The 11,141-nt window shown below is 40.9% G+C and overlaps 1 protein-coding gene across 1 annotated transcript in view; it reads left to right on the forward strand.

Annotated features, from left to right (window-relative positions):
* Positions 1 to 6,520: 6,520 nt before the first annotated feature.
* The window catches only part of LOC104461405 (GRB2-associated-binding protein 1-like), a gene marked incomplete at its 3' end in the record, with an annotated part of 22,070 nt that continues 17,449 nt past the window's right edge, over positions 6,521 to 11,141 (forward strand). Inside the window, exon 1 of the mRNA XM_010072992.1 lies at positions 6,521 to 6,812. Within this exon, the coding sequence (XP_010071294.1) occupies positions 6,755 to 6,812 (58 nt within the window). The remainder of the gene's footprint in view (positions 6,813 to 11,141) is intronic.

The following is an 11,141-nucleotide window of genomic DNA, read 5'->3' on the forward strand; positions in this document are numbered from 1 at the left end:
GAAGTGCCATTACCTAACGTGACCTCTTCTAGCTACTTCCTGGCAGTCCCCCGAAATACGTGCCTTGTGGGATGGAGCTCATCAGTGACAGTTGTCACTGGTCTATGCCTACCACAAATGGGATTTTAAAAGAGGCATAGAAAGAAGGCATGGTAAGTGAAGAAACACTTTTTGTGTCATTTGAGCTTCTAATAGGATGCAGAGCACAGGTCTAACATGAGTCAGTGAAGCTTGCCAGAGGTCTGTTTGGCTCCGGCGATGAACAGAACACCTGGGCACTAGAAATGTGGAGGCAAAGGAGGAGAAGAAATACTCAACTTGTGTTTGTGATCACAGAATCACAGAATGTTAGAGAGATTGGAAGGGACCTCGAAAGATCATCTAGTCCAATCCCCCTGCCGGAGCAGGAACACCTAGATCAGCTCACACAGGAACGCATCCAGAGAAGGAGACTCCACACCCTCTCTGGACAGCCTGTTCCAATGCTCTGTCACCCTCACCGTGAAGAAGTTTTTTTTTCCTTTTGTCCTGTTTGTCAAAGACATGTGGCAGTTTCACTGTTGTTTAACTTTTGCACTGGAAAAAAAGTACATGGAGAGGGGTGGATGAAATAGATGTCAGCAAAAGCATAAAGAAAATTAAATCTTGATCCCAGCAGACAGGTGAGAAGACTTTGTGCTGGTTTTGGCTGGGATAGAGTTAATTTTCTTCATAGCAGCTAGGATGTGGCTGTGTTTTGGATTTGTGTTGGAAGCAGTGTTGATGACACCGGGGTGTTTCAGTCACTGCTGAGCAGTGCTCACACAGAGTCAAGGCTTTTCTGCTTCTCACACCAACCCACCAGGGAGGAGGCTGGGGGGCAGAAGGAGCTGGGAGGGGACACAGCTGGGACAGCTGACCCCGGCTGACCAGAGGGATACTCCATACCATATGGTGTCATGCTCAGCGTATACAGCTGGGGGAAGAAGAAGGAAGTGGGGGGACATTCAGAGTTATGGCCTTTGTCTTCCCAAGTAACTGTTACGTGTGATGGAGCCCTGCTCTCCTGGACATGGCTGAACACCTGCCTGCCCATGGGAAGGAGTGAATGAATTCCCTGATTTGCTTTGCTTGTGTGCGCGGCTGTTGCTTTCCTTTTCAAACTGCCTTTATCTCAACCCATGAGTTTTCTCACTTTAAACCTTTGGATTGTCTCCGCCATCCCATGTGGGGGGGAGTGAGCAAGCAGCTGTGTGGTGCTTATTGCTGGCTGGGGTTAAACTGCGGCAGATCTCAACAGTGGGTTCAGGACTTAAACAAATGTCTAGGAAAACATTCTAAAATGACCTCAGGCTGTCTTTTCCCCCCTACTTCTTTCTGGTTCATGCTCTGCGTGTCTTCTGCATACTTTCTAAGTTCTTTTGGAGCAAGCAAATGTTTTGTCGTGTGTTTGTGAAACGTGAAGTGTTCTTTTGGATCCTTCCCTGTGAGCCTGGGTAAGTCACTTCTTTCTTCCAAGTCTCAGTTGACTTCTCTGGGAAAGGAGGATGCCAAATATTGCCCTTATAAATTGCTCTCTGTGGGGTACAGAGATGAAAACCTGAGTATGAATGTCTGCGCGCTTGGGCAGATGAGAAGGAAGGTCTGATATTTGTAATTTTATTCCTGGGTCTGCTGGTTGTACATGGGGTATTCATTAGTGGCATTCCCAGAGCGGAATGTGGTACTCTCTTTGGCTTAGCCAATGCTCAACAATTTGGGAGGTTTTTTTGTTTGGATACTACCCAAGAGAAAAAAAGGTGGGAATTGTGCTGGAGGAGGAAAAACAGCTTTAAATGCCGTGAGGATTATGGGTAATAATACTTATCAAACCAAAGAAGGACAATTGACCAGTTGGTCAGTAAGCAGAGCTATTTGACCACATGGGAGCAAATACTGTAAAACATCAGTCAGAAAAAGTTGTCTTGGATTTAATATTTCTAAGCTTTTATTTAAACATTTAATTATTTTGGCCTCTTGAGCAACAGCTTCAGGGGATCCAAATGGAAAGTTAAACCTTTTAAAAATATAAATGTCAATTATCTACTCTTTCCTGCCCCTTCCTCCTTCCTTTCCCTCTCCGTTTACACATACATCCCCTGTTTCCTATGTCTTTGAACTACAGCCAGCAGCTGAATGTGATGTATTTCAAATATGTGTGATGGGGGGAGGGAAATAATCCATAGATGTAAAGATTAAGGGAGATATAGCTCAAGTGTGGTTGAGAACTTCTTTAACAGATACACCTCCTGTAAGGAGATTATATTATAAATCCTCTGTACTGCATACAGGTTTAGCTACAATCTTTCAAAAAAAACTTCCAAACCAACCCAACACTGCTAAATAATGCTTTCTGACAATTTCTTAGCTGATTCACTCACTTTTAAATCATCAGTTTGCGCATATGTGAGTGGAAAAACTAGTCTTTGGAATTTCTTGGCTTTGCTTTGTAACCTACTCAAAATGCTCTGTTAAAAATACCAATTTCCACTGTTCCCTTGATCATTTGATGCTCTGTGGGTGAGCAGCTTGTCACATTTTAGACTATTTCAAAACAAGCAAACAAGCTTGTTTCTGTAGTTATGATGGTCTCATGATACGATGGTCTCATGATACAAACGGGACAGTGTTTGGCAAGAGTGGGGATGTCCTGTGTTAGGCCAGCTGACACGCTTTGCAGCTCAAAGGAGAAAACAAGCTGAGGCGCACACAAGGCCTTTCTTAGTCTGAAACAAAAGCAGCAAACCTCGTTAAACCTTGTTTTGTAATAAATTATTACAGGCTTTTGGTGAGCTCTATTCCCATGACGTTTGCCATGCTACGCTTTTAAAAGGGAATAATTCTGCTTCTGAATTAGGTATTTGATCTGCGTGCAGTATTTTGTAATGAGGTGTTAATGTATTTATAAAATATATTTTTAAAACTTTTTTAAAAAAAAAAAAACTTCCATTAACAACTCCACCTCTTCTCTATTTGTTAAAATTACTAAAATATCTTTTCAGAATTGAATGATATTGGTATTGGGACAAAATGTTTAAATTGCATAAGCTACTGGCTATTTTTTTGACTTCTCAAACTTAATGCAGTTGAGTCTTAGCACAGAAAGCTAACATTTGATAATGTGTGGCTGATAACAACAATAGTGTGACAGATAATCAGTACCTGTAATATTCCTGAACGTTAAACCAGTTGCACCTTTTTTTGTGATTACACAAAACAGTTGTATGGTCTGTAACATGCCCTGCAAAAGAAAATGCAAAATTATCGAAGAAGACTGCCCAAAGGGGTAGAAAAAAAAAAACCCAGGTGCATAAATATGTAGTTGCACGTAAGCATGCTCTCTTTTAGGTTTCTTTTTGGGAAGTAATTACCGAAGAAGTGCTTTTCCTTGCGCATGTAGCACAGTATTCTGTACTTTAGTGAGGCAGTGTACAGCTTTCGTTACAACGACAAATACTGAAATGTTAAAAATAGATCAAGCTTTAAGAATCCCAGATATTTTCAAATAACAAAGAGTGATTTATGTGGGCTCATTTTGCACTTTGACGAAATATAGAGGCGCTTTTGTACTATGATTAGCAAGGATGCTGATGTCAGTTCACTCGTCTAGCTTTAAGCTTTATTCTGCTGCTAAATTGTGCTTTGTACTGCACTCCAGAGAACCTTTGTATCTGCCTTATTAGTGTGTAGTTTATGGAATTGCTTTTGGTTTTGGATATAATCTGTGCCAGTTTCAGTGAGGGTGACTCATTATATGACCGAAATAAACATTCGCATATGCACTATATGAAAACTCTTCCAAAATAGTAGCAGGTGCTGGTAGGCTAAATCCGATGGTTTAAGTACTTTATAGTTGCTGTTTTGTAGCCCAAAGGGCTGAAAGCAGAGTCTGTTTAGCTGGTTGATTTTTCTAAATTTTTAAGAGTCCTATTTGCTCAACAGATTTTCAGGATTGCAAATAATTTTTCACTCCTTAACACAGTACTAGCAATAAACTTCCAGAAGGGGCACAGTTTGTTGGTACTGAGTTGATTGTTATTTTTCTTTGCATGAATTGTGAGACAAAATGCATCTTACTCCTCAATAGCCCTTTTCCCTCTCCTATCTCTAATCTCTTTCCTCCTGACTAAAGCTTTGAAAATTTTGTCTGACTGACTGAAGGCTGAGGTTAGAGATAAAGGTAGTTTCTGAAGCAATGGTGTTTTTCCAGTTGGGTTCCTAACAGTTATCTGTGATCGACCTTGTCTGGAGAGAGCCTCCGATGCTGAAGTTTCCTGTTATCCCAGCATCTAAGTTGTCACTTGATTTGGAAACAGGAAACAAACCAAACTTTGCCAGTGTTTTTGGGTCACTGCTAAACAGTTCTTATCAGCTGTGCTACTAGCAGATGCTCACATCTGAAATCTAAATTGAAGGAGTTTCATTTGTTACATCTTCCACTCCTGTGTTTCACTGTTTACCCAGTTAAACTTACTGCTACAGGGGAAATAGTTCCTGGTGACCTTGACTTGATTCACACAGTTCATCATTTGAAGACAGATGCTGTATTCACAACTAATAATAGATATACACACAACAAATATGCTTTTTAATTAAGTTTGAAAGTTATTTTAAAATCGAATAACTTTTATAGGCTTGGTAGTTGGCGAATAGCTCATAAGCCTTAGTTAAGCTATCTGGTATTTTTCCCTTTCTCCTGTTTTCTGCATTATCTTTTCATAATAGCGTCCTAAGCCTGATCCCCAAAAAAGGCATGCCCGCTTGACAATGAGGGTTTTGTGAGGCTCTAGTGCAAAGCTGACGGCGCTGGTTCAGAGCTGGAAGATGGCAGTGCAGTTCTCCCTCTTTGTCCTTTATGTTCTCCTTCCACTAGTTTGTCTGGAGGTAACAGCTACATGAAAATGAAATGGAAACTCTCTTGTGCCTCAAGAAAACGGGTCCGAATCTTTTCCTAATTCATAGTAAGAAACTCTTGTTTGCCAGGCTGTGTCCCAGTGTGTAAAGGACATCACACGTCTTGACCTCTCCTGGGACCGTCCCTGCTGATTTCGTTCCTTTACTGGGTTAGCATACGGCCAGGGCTGGCTGAGAGCAGAACTCACTCACCTGTTGGTGGTGTGGTGTTTGGTGTTTTTCTAATGTCTTCTGTTGTTTTTTGTCCTTCGGAAGGACTTGCTTGTGACCTTGTTTGGACACCCTACAGAAGCTTTAAATGGGGCACCTTGGGGCATGGTGTGAGTCTGTGGTTTAAACATTCGGTCGCTTGGCTGCTGCATTGATTTCCCTTGGTCTCCAACTTCGCTAAAAAGTATAAAAACAAATGAACGAAACAGTGATGGCTCTACTGTGTCCAGGCTCTGCTTTTAGATTTCTGACTCTGAATGCCGTTCACCTCTTCTCGTGGGCAATGGCAGTACGTCTAGGTTCTTCTACAGTGCTCATTATCCTGGTATTTGTGAATATGAAGAAGCTTACAGCTTAGGATGCTGCGTTGCTGGGAGGGCTGAGGAACCAAAGTGCAGCTCAGTGGGGAATAAAGCTGCTGGTGATGACTCCAGGAGGGTTGTATGCAAACCTTGGTCTCTTGGTTTGAGTTAGCATCTTTGGAGAGAATTGTGCCAAGGTGCCAGAGGCCCACAGGAATGAAAGGCAGCTGAGGAATAGTTAGAAGCTGAGACACTTAAGTTGTCCTTCTCTTCCTGACCAGCTTCCTTCTATCTGTGGTGGCAGGAAGGTTGGTATAACGAGCACGGGGTCCAACTGTGAAATGTATTTCTTCTGTGGATGTACCTTTCCCAGAGACTAGTTTTATGCAGTAAAACTGGAAGGTTTGGTCATTCTCCCCATCCCCATCTCTCTGATGTTTTCCAAAATAATAATGTAGCTCTTTTCCTGTAAGAATTAATATTGTACAAGTATTCTGAGGGTCTGAGTGCAGAGTTCCTCTAACATCGGGGCGAGCGTACAGTGTGAACATTGTTCTTTAAATGCAGGTCACTGTTGTTGAATATCCGTGAAGAATTCAGATTTAAAATGCATCAGCTTGAAGCAGCAGATAGTGGTAACAAGGCACTGTGGAACACTTAAAGATGGATTTTGATTTGTCTTCCGATGCCTAGATGAACTTCCTTCAGATGTGGGGTGTTTTTGTGTGCTTTTTTCCCCTACCCTGGTCCTCTCCCCTCCTTTTTTATTTACTGGTTTCATCCTTTCTCCTCCTGTAAGCAGAAGCTTAGTTATGTGTCCCCTTCTTAAAAACAAAGCTCAAATGCAGAAGAAATAAACTTTAAAATAAAAATCTTCTAGTCCACTGCTGTAACAATACGTAAATAGATGGTGTTAAATGTAGGTAACTGGTGTGTGTTCTTTTAGAATTATAATTAAACTACTTGTTATTACTTGGTTCAACCCAAGTTGAAACCTTACACAAAAGGCAACAGTCTTAGTGTGATTTTTCTAATTCTAATTTTTATCCTTTTTTTCTCTCTCCAATTTTCAGGCATGGAAGAGGAGATGGTTTGTGCTTCGCAGCGGCCGTTTAACGGGGGATCCGGATGTATTGGAATACTACAAAAATGACCATGCTAAGAAGCCTATCCGTATTATTGACTTAAATTTGTGTCAACAAGTGGATGCTGGATTAACATTCAACAAAAAAGAGTTTGAAAACAGTTACATTTTTGATATCAACACTATAGACAGAGTTTTCTATTTGGTAGCAGACAGCGAGGAGGAGATGAATAAGTGGGTTCGATGTATCTGTGATATCTGTGGGTTCAACCCTACAGATGAAGGTAAGTTCTGTTGGTTTTTCTGAGTGCAATGCCTACATGTGAAAATGTTTCAAAGATCAGATGGCTATCTTTAGCTGGCATATGTTTTAAAATTTCTGTGCATTTGCTGTGAAACTTCCTTGTTAGTCTTGGAAAAAAAGTAAGCAGAACTGGGGGAGATATTAAGAATTTGTTACAAATTAAGTGAGCCACAGAACTTGGATGATGCTCTTATGTTTTGCATGATGTTAGGTCTTTGGAGTATAGGAAAACTCTTTAAAATCATGCAAAGCAGAAGATCATCATAATCATCAAAGGGTTCCCATTTGGTATAGAAATGTATGGTTATGCAAGCCAGAATGAGTGCAAAATGTCAGGTTTCTAATATTATCATTTCTCCATCTGCTTTGTAACTTGGAAAAAAACCCCGCCTCCCACTGGGCAAAACAAACGAAAAATTACTTGTCCTTCACTATCCAGCTCTAATCCTACCAAAATAGACATAGTGTGAAAGCAGCTGTAGGAATCAGGATGGTGTATTTAATTCATACAAATACCTTGTAGCCATTGCTTGTCCTGAGTCCATCCTTTATTTACTTATTATTCCTGCATTCCTTGTAGAGATTAGTGGGTTGCATGACTTGCTGTAGGTCTGTGCACAGTCCCAAGAAAAGATTAAATGGGGAGCGGTAAGAGGGTTATAAGTAAAGCATGCCTGACTGAAGGGGCTAGAGTTAAATCCCTGGTTTTTGTAGGATTGTGGATTCAGGGAGGTGGGGGAAAAAGGGCTTGCTTTGTCTGCTCCAGCCAAATCCTTAAAAATGACGGGGAATTATTGTTGCTTTCGGAAGAGGGGCTCTTTTCTTTCTCCTTATTGCAGTTTTGAACTAAAACTTTGTCACGAAAACTTGTCTATGAATTACCACTCTAATAGCAAATTCAGGGTACTTGTTTTGACAGTTCCAGCATGTTTTCATGACGTCCTGAACATAACTGAGACCACGCACAGCACGTTTCTAAGAGCAATTGCCATATGATTCAGTGTTCAGTCTGCCAGGCATTCGGTACGTACGGGAGAGAGGCAGGCAGGTGATTGCTTTTCAGTGGATAATACACTTGTGCACCAGTGCAGCCATGGGCAGGAGATGCTCAGAAGTCATTGGTTCTGAGGACAAACTAGGAATCTGGGAAGTAAGGAGGAAATTTTACCTGGCAGCTCTTGTGTATGTGCGAGTGCAAAGGAGCATGTGTCCATTGCGGGGAGCAGAGAAGTAAGGTCACCTCAAAGCCATGTGGCCTGTCCTTGCTGAGAGCTGGTGTATTTGCTAATCCGTATTTTTCTGTTGATGCTACGTCTTCTGTTGAACTGAAGATGAAAAATGCTATGAATGCAGAGAGAACTAATTATGCCCTCACTGGCTGTATGGACCAAAACTGTTTTTTGCTTCAGTCGGTTGTATCAATAGATTATTGCATTTATACTCTCAGTGCACGTTTTTTATCTGTGGTATTTTAACTTCATCTGAATTATCCTAACACCTTTACGTAACTGAGAGTTGACAGTGCTGTCTGTTCTGTGGGTTTAGTAATGGCTTGCAATGTGTTGAGGAAGAATTAAAAAAGGCAATATACAGACACTCAGCAACTGATTTTCCTATTTTCCAAGTTCTTATTTTTGCAAGATAAATCTTCCCACTAACGGAACACCAAGTCATAAGACGTAGTTTATAAAATCAGTGTTAACCTACAGTTTATTTTGAGAAGTTAAAGAATAGATGAAGTTCACTGCACATCATATAAAAGCACTATTACTGTAGTACTAAACGCAAAGACTGTAAGGCACATAACCAACCTTCCCGTTAGCCTATGGAAATGGAAGATAGTTCTCTTTGAAGCTGGACAAAATGTCTCTTGCCAGCCTGGTTAAGGGTCGTCTTATGAGAGGACTGTTGATGGCATCCTTTGCTTGATCAAGGACTTGAGGTACCACTAGCCTATCGCTCCTGCTGCTGTTTGTTTGGAAGCCCGGTCCAATTGCCTGCTTGGATTTACAAAGAGAAAAATTGAGATGGTGGTGGTTAGTGCTGTTAGAAAACGAATATGGAGTGGTTGTTTAGGGATTGGGAGGAATGAGGGAGAAAGAGTTAATCATAGCTGGGGAGGGACCAAAAAAATAAAGATCATCTCAGTATGGCTCTGAACTGCTTCTTCCATACTTAGTGAAGACTCAGAAATCCCTGCGATGCTAAGTTTGTATTATCCTTTATTCCTTGTCTTAAAAAATGAGTGTTCACAGAAATTTCTATCTAATGCTTCATCGTGACCTTCCAACTAGAAACTGATACATGCACGTGAAATCTGTTCATTCTAGAGATCGGCAGTGTTACACTGGTATTTGGGCTGAGGAGACACATTTATGTTCTATAGCCATTTTTACAAGCCATTCAGTCTCCAGCTTTCTCGTTGTATGATAGGATAGTGTAATCTGTAATGATTACATTACATGGGATTTTGATAGTGGCTTTCCTTTAAGGTAGGGTTTACAGTGCTTTAGGTGTTCTAAACTTAATACAAGACAGAAACATTAAGCTTTTAAAAAAAAGTTAAACAATCCTACTTCTGTAAAGAAATTTCTACATACATTTTATGTTTTTGTCAGCTAATGCTTCTTGTTTCCAAATGGAAGCTGTAAAATGTTTGTTTCTGTAGCACCTTTCTTTTTAAAATACATGTGCAAAGGTTGGGGGGAGCTACACACGAGCATGGGTTTTAGGTTTACCACCGAGGTTCATACTGCACTTTTAATGTTCATATTTTCTCGTAGGGTTATAATGTCATTGGTCATTTAGAGGTTAAAATGTAACTATAAGCAAGATGGGTTGGCAGTGTTTTGTGTGCTTTGAACTCCAGTGAGATGTTCGGGGATGGAGAGGCTGAACGGAGATAGGAAATGACCATTCTCCTCTGCCTGGTGCTGCGGAGACCTCAGCTGAAGTAGTGTGGCCTGAGCTTCCAGAAGGGTGAGGACAAATGTTTAAAGAACAACAAAAATAAAGGATTTTTTTTTTAAGTTAGCAATGAGGAGAAAAGTTGGAGGGTTTGTTTTCCCTGGAAATAAAATATTGAGGGAAGAGCTGACTCTCAAAATACAGAAACCCGTGATAAGCATGACAAGGACCAGTTGTTATCTGAAGAGAGAATTAATTTGTTTTTCAGTGTGCAATGTAATGATGAAAAACCTTCTAAGGATATTTAAGGAGAGGCTGTGAAAGCCCTTCCCCAGAATTCGGTAGACATCTGTGGTGAATGTTTTATATGTGATCCAGCTCCACGTTTCTGTAATTTAGTGAATTGCGTGCTTGGCAGAGCAGGGGAAGGAGGAAATAATCTTACTATATGCAAATGTGTTACTTACATGTATTCATTTGAATAAAGATAGCAATAACAAAGTAAACCAGAAGAAAGAAAGAAAAAGGAAAAATAAGATGTTGAAATCTACAATTACACAATTTACATATGGTAAAGAAAGTTTATGGCAAAGAAAGTTTCTGTCATCGTAAGTACTGTACTTAGGAACAGCTTGCTTTATATGCAATGCTTGTAACATTTTCAGTATTTCTGTTCAGGCAGCTGCAATCTGGTATATATTTCTCATGCCCTCTGCATTTTGAACAGTAAAATTATTTTCAGATAACATTTTTTTAAATTGTGTTTTGAAAATACATGTACTGCAGGTTGTTCATAGGTTGGGTGCAATATCAGTGACTGGTGGGGTGAACACAGCTCCCCCTCCCATCCCGGCTCCTTGTATCCTCTCCCGTGCTGCACGGTCAGGCGTCACTGCTGCTGCACTCTGAAGATCTGCGTATTGGATCGGGATACCCTGTGCTGCCTGTAGCACAAGCATGGAACAGAAAACAGGCTCTGCCACTGAGAACTGCAGTAAGAGACATGAACATAGGAGGAGAGGCATGGGGGAAGCGAAAGCAGATGAGGTGCTTTTGACCATTGTGATAGATAAGGGGTCTGACCGCTTCAGCTGTTGGACTGCTCTTGAACTCTGGGATTACTGAGATGAAATTTTCAAGGCATCTTTGATAAATAAATAGTGGACATTAGAGGTGTTTAGGGTGCCCTTCCTGCATGAAGGATCTGTTATAAGAAATAAAAAATTTTCTCCTTTTTCAGCTTTAGCAAGTGGATGATAGAGGCTGGCGCATTTGGCAAATCAAAATCACCATCTCAGTGGTGAAACTGCAGAGCAATAATAAAATTAGGAGAAGCAGGACCAAAGAAGGACCTGAGACTTGGTGTGGCAGGGTTGGGAGAGGGGGGAGGCGGGGGGTAAAA

The sequence above is a fragment of the Pterocles gutturalis genome, unplaced genomic scaffold, assembly GCF_000699245.1.
Source record: "Pterocles gutturalis isolate BGI_N339 unplaced genomic scaffold, ASM69924v1 scaffold46712, whole genome shotgun sequence".
Classification (NCBI taxonomy): Eukaryota; Metazoa; Chordata; class Aves; order Pterocliformes; family Pteroclidae; genus Pterocles; species Pterocles gutturalis.